This window comes from Gopherus evgoodei, chromosome 6 (genome assembly GCF_007399415.2).
Source record: "Gopherus evgoodei ecotype Sinaloan lineage chromosome 6, rGopEvg1_v1.p, whole genome shotgun sequence".
Lineage (NCBI taxonomy): Eukaryota > Metazoa > Chordata > Testudines > Testudinidae > Gopherus > Gopherus evgoodei.
The window spans coordinates 56,217,414-56,229,908 of record NC_044327.1 but is presented as its reverse complement, the minus strand read 5'-3'; the positions used below and the strand labels follow the sequence as shown (position 1 = coordinate 56,229,908).

The window sequence follows — 12,495 nt, the reverse complement described above, 5'->3', positions numbered from 1 at the left end:
GGAAGGCCTAGTACAAAAGCAACTTGATGGCCCAATCCTGTAGCCTGTACATACATAGCTTCACTGGGACAGTCTCCAACACTGATATGTCAGAATTCAGAAAATGTTGAGCTGTGGGTGTGGGAAAGCTGTTCAGTTTCCAAGGAGATGCATCTCCCAATAACCTGCCTCATTAATTTACATTACTTATGGTTTGACTAGCACAGGTTAACTGGCTATGTCTCAGTGCAATGCAAAGTCTCATCAATTTGGAAAAAAAAAGTCCATTGGCTAAACTCTCAGAGGCACTGAACACCCACAACTCCCACTGTTGCTACTACTTATCAAAATAAAATTTAGGACCTAATGAAGTCAATGGCAAAATTCTTCATTGGATGCAGACTCTCATTCTGTTGTTTTCAACTTCTTACCTCCTTTCTGGGAGGTGTTTATGAGTGTTTGAGTGTTTGAGAGGAGGCTGTACTTACAGAAACAATGCAAGAAAATTATGCCAACAGCATGAATGGGAGCATCTATTACGGCTGTGCTTGTGACCACAAGAGAGGAAGTTTATTTGGTTTGTACAAAGGCTGTCAGTTCTCATAGAAAATAATGGTTCCATTAATTTCTGTCTGAACTGGTGTCCTTCATGAAACCCCTTAGCCTTTTTCTGCATGTGACCTGACATTTCTTCTTGGCTAACCACTAACTTCATGCAGAAATTTTAAAAAATCATCACTACTCTTTACAGCTAATATGGAAACATCAGAAAAAGAATGGACTGAGATTTAAGGAAGAAGATACTTCTTGCAAATGTTTTTTTCTTTCCTTAATGAAATGAAATTTTGAATTATGGCAACACTTCCCAAAAATACAGGCTACACATATATAAATCATTTTGCAAATGCAAACATTTAGTAAAATATAGAACTGCTGACCTGCCTTGAAGAAGCTAATTAGGTCTCTGGACAGCCAAATCAGAATATGATATGGGGAAAACACTATCTTACCCTTAACATAGTCAAAATCAGGGATCAAGTCCAGTGCATAATTTGTTTCTTCTCTCCTGTAAAAATATTAATTCTTTTTTTCCACAAGACTGTATTTAAATTTAGAAAAGTAACTTAAAGCTAATGATTTCACAATGCAAAATGACAAAACTCTTTACTTATGCTAAAAATAGAAATTTGGAAGCGTAATTAATCAAAAAATAAGAGGTCATTTTTACAGCACTCACTGCTCTCAATGGGATCTGATTTATTCATATATACATGTAACTTTTCTTTTGCTGCAGTGCTATTTACATATAATAATTAGCATTTAGAGAGACATTTTACCATTTTTTCTCTTAATACCATTCAGTACCAAATTCATTCAATGTACCATTTTCAAAGCAGTTTCCAAACCTGCACCAATAATATTTGCAACTGCGGTGTATGTGCAAGAACCTTCACTTACTTTATTGTTTATAATTAGGGCCTTACCAAATTCATGGTCATGAATCGTAAAATCTGGTCTCCCCCTGTGAAATCTGGTGATTTTGTGTGCTTTTACCCGATATTATACAGATTTCAAGGGGGAGACCAGCATTTCTCAAATTGCGGGGCCTGACCCAAAAGAGAGTTGAAGGGGAGTTTCAGTGTTATTTAGGGGGATTGTGGTATTGCCACCCTCACATCTGTGCTGCCTTCAGAGCTGGGTGACTGGAGAGCGGCAGCTTTTGCCCAGGTGCCCAGCTCTGAAGACAGCACTGGCACCAGCAGCAGTGCAGAAGTAAGAGTAGCAATACCACAGCCCCCCCATACAATAACCTTGTGACCCTCCCACAACTCCTTTTGAGGTCTGGACCCCTACAATTACACCACCATGAAATTTCAGATTTAAGTAGCTGAAATCATGAAATTTATGATTTTTAAAATCCTATGACCATGAAATTGACCAAAATGGACCATGAATTTTGTAGGGCCCTATTTATAATGATTTGTTTGTTGGAAGGATTATATTGATTTTTGGTCTAATGGGGACCAGTGAATAAATCAGAGACCTCAAATCAAGAAACTAAAGCTAAACCATGGAATCTCTGATTCATCCTGCTTCAGCCATAAAGTTACATTTTGGGAGAGGAACACAGGGATTTAATTGATAACTGGGCCAGGGTGCAAATATTTTTCCTCTCTCCCTGTTTATTCTCCTGTGCTAGGATTAGAATGCACAACCTCTCCATCTAGTTCAGTGGTAATCAGTAGGGGTGAAAATTTTAAGTCACTAGAAACCAGTGAAGAATCAATTAAAAAAACCTGATTTATATGACTCCCCCTTTTGAACTATGAGAAACCAGTGATACTGGCCACATAGTATTGTACTGAGATCAGGATCTCACACATTGATTCCTCTTTCCTGTTTGTGTTTTTCATTTGTTCTTATCTAGGGTAAAAGACTAGTTAGTTTCAAGAAAAATCTAGGAAACTATTTGGTTGAAATTGATCAGACTGAAGAAGGTAGAAAATAACTATTTTAACATTTGTATGTAGTGCTGCTTTGTGTCTTTACCAGATGAGATTAATTAATTGATTGAAATATTTTAGCTTGTCCACCTGCCCATTGGGGTCCAAACTGTATTCACACCTGCAATTGCCATAATGGAGCTTACTGCAGTGCCTATGATGGGGAATGCAAATGTACTCCAGGATGGACTGGCCTTTATTGTACCCAGAGTAAGTGACTCTTATGATCTACTTAGGTTGTTGTGTGACTACCGATTAATAACAATATTTTCCTTCATTTCTTTTAATATTTCCTCTTTGTTCACTGATTTTTCCAACACTGTTACACCATTCTAATCCAGAGGATGTGTCTTGTCACTTCTGCTGGTACAAGTGATGAAAATTGTAGCCACCTATATTAGTCGGGACTGCTGCATCTGAGGGGGAATTCACACCACTGCCTTCCCTTTGGGTTTCCTACACAGGAAGGCAACATTCAGTTACAGCCAGGAGTCCACAGAAGTCTCAGCGGCAAAAGCTGGCATGTGCATGTGCTGAATGAATGCTTTCCCAGGTGCCCAGACATTGTCTCCCAACCTGGCCAGAGCTATACGCGTCTGGGGCAGCTCTTGGTAGGAGTGTGTCCCTGAAAAACAGGCAGTTTGCAGTTACCTTGTACCCCTTCCCCAGCCAAAACCTCCTCTGGGAGGAATTCTGCCACTGGGCACTCTGCACCCAAAATTACATCAGCATTACCCAGGGCTGAATCAAGTCCCATGAAGTGAATAGTTTCAAGTTTACTCATGACAGTGATTCATAGAGACACATTCCTCTCCTCAGCACTGTTGTAAACTGATTTTATTACAGGTCTCCTATCTCTCTAGCCATTAGCTTACAGGGAACAAGCTTTATCAACATATAATTTAGGTACTGGCATGGCTATTTATATTATCTGGAACCAGAACCGGAACTTCATCATTTCACTATTTTATACTCTACTCTAGAATTGTTTTTGTGTGACTCATACATTTAATACCTGAGATCTCTCTCCAAGAACTTTACATTAATGAATTAGATATTGGAAGTGTTGTGACTAGAAATCTGCGTATGAGTGCTGAGCAATAGTTCATACAAAGTTTGAGATAATTTTTCTGTTGATTGAAGGAATATTGTCTTATTTTCCTCATTACAGGTATCATATGATCACATTTATAGCTATTATGCTCAAGTCAAGTATACTCATCATATTTGATCTCAGCAAAGTACCACTGACATCTGCTTTGCATGCAATGCTTTTTAAAGTCACAGCACTCCTTTTTCAATAGCACAATGTCAGAGCGGCAGGAGATAACACATATTATGGGGCCATATGGATAATACTGTGGAAGACATTCAGTGTATTGGTTCAGCTGCCAGCTATCATGGCTCTTTTGCTTCCTGCTGGTGAATAATGATCTGTCTACAGTGATATGTCTTCTTCATACTGACGTGGAACCTTTGTGAGGAGCTGAGATACAATATTTTTACTCATTACTCATTAATGTTTCAACATCAACTGTGCAGAAAATATGTCCAAAGATTCATTCATCAAAGTCCTCCCTCCCTCCTCCTTCAAATGTCTCCTTAAAACATCTTCCCATTCCAGCAATCCTTCCTGCTTATCTTCTTATCATCAGCAATCTCCGCATCCTCCATACCTGTTACTTTGTCTTGTCTGTTTGTGTAATTTACACAGTAAACATTTCAGAGCTGAGAAGCTCTTCGTCTATTATGTTTATAAAGTCCTGTATAAATTAGTGGCACTATAGAAATGATTTTTAATAAATAATAATAATACTTTTATATTCCTCCTAGAAGATTCTCTTCTCTTTTTTTCCTCCCCCTTTGCACTGCAGGATGTCCCTTGGGGTTTTATGGGAAAGACTGTGCGTTAATATGCCAGTGTCAGAATGGAGCTGATTGTGACCACATATTGGGGCAGTGCACCTGCCGCACAGGATTCATGGGGAAACACTGTGAACAGAGTGAGTAGGAAGCAGAAAATAGTCGTGAATAGTATGAACAAATGCAAAACTCCCTAGACTGAATACTGTGATTGTGAGTCCTTACTCAGACAAAACAGCACTGACTTCGAAGGGAGTTTTGTCTGAGTAAGGATCACAGGATTTGGACCTAACTCTATTCAGTGTGATGTTAAGGTTGTTTCTCCATCTGATGAAAGCCTGAGAGATTAGTAAGATAGACTTATAGTCTTTCTTTAAATCTTTTTGATTGTTTATTTACATTTATATCTACCTTTAAAAAGTTCCTGTCCTAGGCTACCTATAGTTGCCTTTGACATAATATTAGAAAAATGTCCATAACTGTACAAAAATAACAAATTAATCCAAACAACTATTACCGTCATAACACCCTGATGAAAACTAATAGCTAGAGGACTGAGAGCCAAATTCATCCCAGGAATAGCTCTATGTAAGTCAAAAGAGTTACCAAAGGGTGGCATATAAGGCACATTATAATTTCTATGCATAGGGCCTGATTCTGCTTTCACACATACTAGTTCTACCCCAGTTTAACTTCATCGGTTTCAGTGGAGTTACATGAGAGAGAAGAATGAGTCCCAAAGGCTCACACTTGTGTTGGCCTAGTTTTTGGCAGGGTCAGGAGAGTGGTGCTTCTATGCCTAATACATCATATTAGCCTCCAAATTGGCTCCAGTTCAGAAGATCAACACAGGGCCTACCCACTGTATAAATGTCACTTATGTCCTGTTCTGAGTGTTTAATTAGCACTTGAGTGGCACATAAGCCTTTTGTAGGCCTTCTGCACAGGGCTCAATTTCACATGTGTAGAACAGGCTTCCAATTAGGTATAACAGATGTTGGTTTTGTAAAATTAACTAACATTTTTGTGTAGAGCCTCAAAAAATGTTGACAGAACAGTTTTCTCTCAGAAAATGCAGTTTTATCGAAATCTCAATTTTTGTGGGAATGTTTTGATTTTGATGGAATTTTCAACGGCAAAATCTCAAAACAAACCATTCTGACTTCCTTGTTTCACTTTGACTATGTCAAACGTTTCATTTTGATAAGGTGAAAATGTTTTGTTTTGACTTTAGCATATTGATTCATTTTGTTTTGAGTTTTATATTAATTAAAACATTGATTTTAATATAGCATATTTGTACAAGTTACATTTAATATTTTATATTATAAAATGTTGACATTATTGAAACAAAATGTATTGATGTAAATGCATAGAATTGTTTCTGAATTTCAGCTCTGTGGAAAATTTCAAAATTTTGGCTTTTTGTTTTGATTTGGAACAAAACCAAATATTTAAATGTTAGAATTTTCCATGTAATAGATATTCCCTTTTCTGATCAGCTCTAATTTTGGGGGAAATAAAGCATAGACTTAAATTGCAATAAATACGTAAATAAAAATTAAGAAAGCAAACTAGTTTTCCACTCTTCTCTTCCAAAAATGTCTGAGAACTTCACAAAATTTAAGCTCCAAAAGATTTGCCAATTCCTGTCTGAAAGAATTATACTTTTGTAATCCAGTTTTGTTACAATAAAGTAACAAGCCACAAATGTATGAAGGTGTCAATATAAAAAGAAGCCAAAGCTATCAGTAAAGTGATGCTAATAACATGATTAAAGAGACACTTTTAATCAGCACTGTATTACTGCACCTATAGCAATGCTTAGGATCACCATACCTAAGTTTCTTTGTGTATCTAGCCCCCGGTGCCTTGTTCTCTACTGCCTTGTACCATAAGTGGCCTTTTAAACCTGTGCCATTATGAGTTGGAGACAATTTACATTCATTTTGCATAGATGTAAACAAAGAGCTGGGCAGTAGAGAATCAGGCCCGGGTATCCACATGTGAACATAATATTTTGTTTGTTTCCAGATAGGAAATAATTTTAAACAAACAAGTGATTTTCTTGCCTCCTAGAGCTTCAGCACCAGTAACACATTGCCACCTGCTGCTCACTTATAAAAATGTACCTGCTTTACAATGGCAAATCTTTAGGGTCCTTAATACTGTGTATCTGTAACATTAAAATATTTCAGTAGCATTTACTACACACACAGTTCATATTCATAGGTTCAAATATGAAGATGTGCATTTGATTTTTTATTATTTTGCATAGAGTGTCCCCCAGGTACATACGGTTATGGCTGCCGGCAAATATGTGACTGTCTGAACAACTCAACTTGTGACCACATCACAGGAACTTGTTATTGCAGCCCAGGCTGGAAAGGAGCAAGGTGCGATCAAGGTAATGACATGCAATAAAATGATTGTGAAAGTACTTTAAATTCTCTTAGATCTCATATATACATAAATAATGAATTTCCTCTGGGATGTGTATTTAAATGACTTGCTTGATGGTTTATTAATAATATTTATACTTATGAGTCTTAATCCATCCGATGACTTATTGATAGTTTACTGGAGGAAGAAAGGACCGTGAACTAGGAGAGAATGCTTGTTTTTAACACAGCACCTGATGATATCTTTTGCAGCGTTGTACTTGGTAATACCATACAAAGCTGCCAGTGGGTCAAGTACTTTGTACATTATGTATTTCTTGGCCAGAGGGCAGAGTGCTATTTTTTCAGCCACATGAAATAGACACATAAAAGTAGAGTATTTGCATGAATTATTGTTGCCAGGTAAGGCTTGAGTTATCACTCCTAATGCTTTCGGAAGAGAGCTTTAAAAATAGAAGTCAGACCTCTGTTCTTCATTTTATAATTCTTGTATGAATATGCCATGTGTTTTCATTTCTTCTTGTTTTACAGCTGGTGTGATCATAGTAGGAAACTTGAACAGTTTAAGCCGTACCAGTACTGCTATCCCTGCTGATTCCTACCAGATTGGGGCTATCACAGGAATCATTATTCTTGTCCTGGTTGTCCTCTTCTTGCTTGCACTATTCATTATTTATAGACACAAGCAGAAGGGGAAAGAAACAAATATGCCAGCAGTTACCTATACACCCGCTATGAGGGTCATCAATGCAGATTACACCATTTCAGGTAGGAGTAGAGCTATGTGAGGGACATGATTAAGTAAATCCCAGCCGGAGAAACAAAACTGCAAATTTTTTTCGTCACTTAACTTTCAAAACTATTTGTTCTCTCTTAATCAAGCTCATATACTGACTACATAAATGCCCCCACAGGCTTGAGGAGGTGCAGGTGGCACCTTTCTGCATCAGTAACTGCTACTATGAGCAGGGAAGTTTATGCTTTCAGGGAGGGTAATTTGGGTATCTAGTGCCTTTTGTTTCTAGTGACACCATCCCTTGGGAGTTCCACCAGTGGGAGCAGTTTTAATCTCCATGGGGATGGAGCTTCATAGATACCCCATATCAAAGAGGGAGATTCTCAAGGATCTACTGAATTTGTGTATCCCCAGTTGCTGCAGGCTGTTTCTCCTGTCTAGCCAGCAACTCAGCTTTTCAGGACACGCTAAACAGCAATGCCCCCCATGGCAGCCCCTTTCAGCTGTCAGCAGCACATAGTTAGAGTTCGGAGTGAATCTTTCCGTGTGTCTATAGCTGTGAACTGTTGTGTGTTGTGCAATATAGCCTCTTTAATCTATGCATTTAATATATAAAGCCCATCTATGCTAGTAGAAATGTGTATGGTTGAACAAAGGAAAATGCTGACCACATACCATACAATACAACTTTTTTCTCTAGCATCTTTTATGCACATTGTATCTCAAAACATGTTCCAGGGTTAAGTAATACAGTGACAGGGTTAATTTTTCTGTTCCTCAGCTAACTGTATTTAAAGGTTTAAGAAATGCTGAAAGGCTATGGTTTCCACTGAGATTTGAAATGAAATAGAGTAGTATGAGACAAATGGAGGGAGTGGAGAGAAGAGAGGAGGCAGGAGTCATGCGTTAGGCTGGAGCAAGGCCATGAAGGGTTTTAAAACAAGGAGAGCAGTTTTTAGTTAGACCCTGAAATCAGTATGGAGTTGTTTCAGAGTTGGGTTGATATTGTCACAATTTTTTTTATTCACAAAACTTGAGTTAGGGAAGCTGGGGCTTTGGTAGGCCAGGAGTTGCAGTAGTTAGAGCAGATGAAGGTATGTTTGAAAAATGCGGCCAAGGGGGAGTTACAGTAGTAAGCAACACACACAATGTTGTGGAGCTGGTGGTCAGCATTTTTGCAAACTGGTTAATGCCAAGGTTGCAGACAATGGAGGCAAAAAAGAGTGAAGGGACTGAGTATCAGGGAATTATCTTCAAAAGGCAACAGCGCATTCCTTTAAATTGTTCATTTTCTTCTCCCTTTCTTTTCAGAAACCATTCCTCATACTAATGGTGGGAATGCCAATAGCCACTACTTCTCCAACCCTAGCTATCACACCTTAACACAGTGCACAACCCAACCTCATGTCAACAACATGGACAGGATGACCCTTGCTAAGGTAAAACAAGAAAACGGTGGTGGCCATTATGCAGATCAACAAGCAGTATTAGCTCAATGTTTTCTTTTACATAGTACATCTCTCAACAAGTCATTTTCATAAAGGATTTGATTTCTTAAATGACCTTATTGGACTTAGTTTTGTTTTCTCCAATTATCATCTTGTGCAAACATTAGTGATCTATAATCAGCTGCAGTCTACATTATCTTTTGTTTGTTTGTTTGAAATAGTCAAAAAACAATCAGCTGTTTGTGAATCTTAAGAATGCGGATCATGGAAAACGGGGTGCAGTCCTGGACTATACGGGAACATTACCTGCAGACTGGAAACATGGAGGCTACCTCAATGAGCTTGGTAAAGAAATAAAGAGAAAGGGTGCTGTATGTTACCCCATGTGGGTCTAAGGGATGGCAGAGCAGATATTTCCTGTGTGAGGTCTAGGCACAGTCTGGTTCTTCTGTGAAGCTAGCTAACATTGCCAATGGTGCTAGGCTTGCCAAATTGAGCATAGAGGGATCAAGGCCATGGCTCTCCTCCTCGGCTGACCAGTGGAGCAGTTCCCACAGAGAGAGGAATATAATTAAAGATAATCTAGTTGGTTTTATGGAAAATAGGTCTGGTTGATAAAGGAAATTGTGTAAACATTATATATTTAGACTTTTATTTGACTTAAGCCTGGTCTACACTGGGTGACATTTAATGGCCTATGATATACAGAAGATCAGTCTAAACGATTAATGGTTCCTTCTGGCCCTAAACTCTATGAAGCTAGACACTGTTAGTCAGTATGTGTATAGGTGCACAGTCACACTGCTTCTGCAGTGAATCTGTGCTCTCATTGTAGGGGTATTTCTCCTGTGAGGCACAAATTAGCCATGAAACAATTCTGTAGAGATTTTGAATGGTTGCCCAGAGAATTGCAATTAGATTTACAAAATGTTCTGTGTTTTTGTTACTCTCCTTTTTCGTAGGTGCTTTTGGGCTTGACAGAGGATATATGGGAAAATCCCTGAAAGGTGAGTTTTTATTTTCTGACACATTTAAATAAAAATACACAGATATTTAATGTCCTATTCGAAATTATTCTTGGTTTCTGTGGAAAGAGAATATATGAAGTGCAGTGACTCTTTGTAAGCTGATGGACTATCTCACTGGCCCAGGAAGAAACCAGTGCAATACCCAAATCTTTCGGACCTTTGTCTCCTGGCACAATTTATTGGTTAAACAGAAAACTCATGAGTAACACCAAATAAAGCAACTCCCCTGGCTAATGTGGACTGCAGTCCCCAGAGACTTTTTCTGTGCCTCTCTTCCTTTCTGGAAGGAGGATACATCATTCTCTTAAATCCCCTGCTGGATCCTGTGAAAGGCAGGTAGCCCATTACCCTTTCCTAGCTGTTTCCCCCCATCACACTCCAGTTACCTCTGTGAGGATAATATAACTTTGCATTAGGCTGTGCCTTTCAGGCACAACTGAGCTCGCATGAGTCAACTGAAGACTTCTGTCAGAGCTGTGTTCTGGTTTGGCAGTAAAAAGACAAAGAAAATAACTCCTTTATATGTCAGTAAGATGATAAAAGTTTAAGAAGACAGCAACATGTTAATACTGCAGTGAAAATTAAATGTGATAATGCTGCAGTGTTTCAGATTACAGAGCATCCGTTCTGACCTATGGTTGCCACTGTGTCCACAAGTGAGCCTGTAGTGCTTTGGCACTACGTGGGCACATTAACGGGATACCACATACCCTTCAGAAAATATTTATTCCACCACTTGAAGATTAAGTTGCAGCAATGGCCAGGTCCTTTTTATTATTTAACCTACAGCCAAGAAGCTGTAACTGGTCTTTTCAGATGTCCACCTTTGCAATTGTCGTGCATGTCTTTGCCACCCACATCAAGATTATGCAACTGTAATGTTCTCTACTTAGGGCTGTATCTTAGATCCATCTGGATACTAAAGATGGTGCAGAATGTGATGGCCCACTTGGTAAATTTAACCTGTGTTCCATGCTCTGCCCCGGCTGGCTGTGAGTTTCCAGATGAAATTTAACATTCTGGTTTTGACCTTTAAAGCTGTAAATGACTTAGTACTTGAATGACCATCTCTCTCCCCATGCTATACCACCACAGCTGAGATTAGCACAGGTGGAGTCCCACTGGTATAAATGAGAGGGGTAACTGGCAGGGCATAGTCTGTAAGGGCACTACAACTATGGAATTTGCTCCTTGGTCTGAAATAGCCCGATTCTGATCACCTTCAAGTCTCACTGGAAGGCTCATTTTTTCCCAGGCATCTGAAAATGAGGGGAGTTCAGTATATAGACAAGAGCAGCTATTTTGTAGAGCATTTGTATAATACAATATAATTTAATTGAAGGAATCAATTATAATGTTTCATTATGTGATATTGTCTGGCAGTGGAGGATTCTCTGAATGTTCTTGAAAGATTTTGGGGTGCTTCATTTGAGACTCATTAAAAGGGCCCGGTTGTTGAAAAGTTCTGACCATCCACTCTCTGAAAGTCAAATATCTATTAGGTGTCTCAAGTTGTATACCCAAAATCAGGGTATATGTACACTATGGAGCCCATACCAGTATAGCTAGGTGCCATAGTTATGCCAGAATAATACTATAGTGTAAATGTGGCCTACACCAGTGGAGGAGGTTTTTCCGTCAGTGTTGGAATACACCCAAATGACAGTACCTAGGTCAACAGAAGCATTCTTCCATTGACATAGCTGCATCTATGCTGGGGGTTAGGTTGGCATAGCTATGGTGCTCAGGGATGTGTTTTTGTCAACTTAACTTTTAAGTGTAGACCAGGCCTCAGTAGTCAGATCTGAAAGTCTTGGCTGCAAACCTGCAAAGACAGAAGAAACTCTCACGATGTCTTCCCAGTTGAAGAAAACACTTTCCATCCCAAATCTCCTTTATCACTCCCTTAGCCACACCCCTAACTGACTAAACAAATGACCCCTGCTCATTCTTTCCTCCTCCATCCCTACTATTAGGAAAATTGAGGAAAAACAGTTGAAAATTTTAGCATGTCTTGATGGTTATCAGTAAAGGCACTGGCAGAACAAAATGGCCCCTCACTAAAAGCACGGTGCCTTCAGTTCTTTCCCAATTATTACAGGAATCGTCTGTTAGCTCAGTCCCTTCAGTAATTGTAATGTTATTTATGTGTCATGAGTTCAGCACCAGCAAAGGCAAATGTGTTCTAAAATTATCAGTTATAGCCTGATCCTGCAAATTACCTTTAATTAGTGCCAGATCCAACTTTAATGAGAGTTGAACTTTGCAGCAGGAATACCCCAGACAAAATTAGGTCCATAAAAAGCAGGGCAGTTGAGGTAACTCTGTTAATCACCGTGTAAAACAAATCTGGGGAAGTATTATGACAAGCTTCTATATAGTTATTAATTTATGAGAAACTCTGCAGAACGCAAAGTAGCCAATCTATTTGGTGGCAAACATTTTCTGGAACAGATGTTTATTTTGCTTTACTTACTCACAATATTTATGCTTACACATTACGCAGCACATTCTAAAGATTACAGTGCTATTTTT

The 12,495-nt window shown here is 38.8% G+C and overlaps 1 protein-coding gene across 1 annotated transcript in view; it reads left to right on the top strand.

The window, feature by feature from the left end:
• Positions 1–12,495, top strand: part of MEGF10 (multiple EGF like domains 10) — a 158,257-nt gene that overhangs the window by 138,808 nt on the left and 6,954 nt on the right. The window contains exons 17-23 of the mRNA XM_030566126.1: positions 2,565–2,693; positions 4,358–4,486; positions 6,625–6,753; positions 7,280–7,516; positions 8,796–8,923; positions 9,154–9,277; positions 9,895–9,939. Coding sequence (XP_030421986.1) covers positions 2,565–2,693; positions 4,358–4,486; positions 6,625–6,753; positions 7,280–7,516; positions 8,796–8,923; positions 9,154–9,277; positions 9,895–9,939 — 921 coding nt within the window. The remainder of the gene's footprint in view (positions 1–2,564; positions 2,694–4,357; positions 4,487–6,624; positions 6,754–7,279; positions 7,517–8,795; positions 8,924–9,153; positions 9,278–9,894; positions 9,940–12,495) is intronic.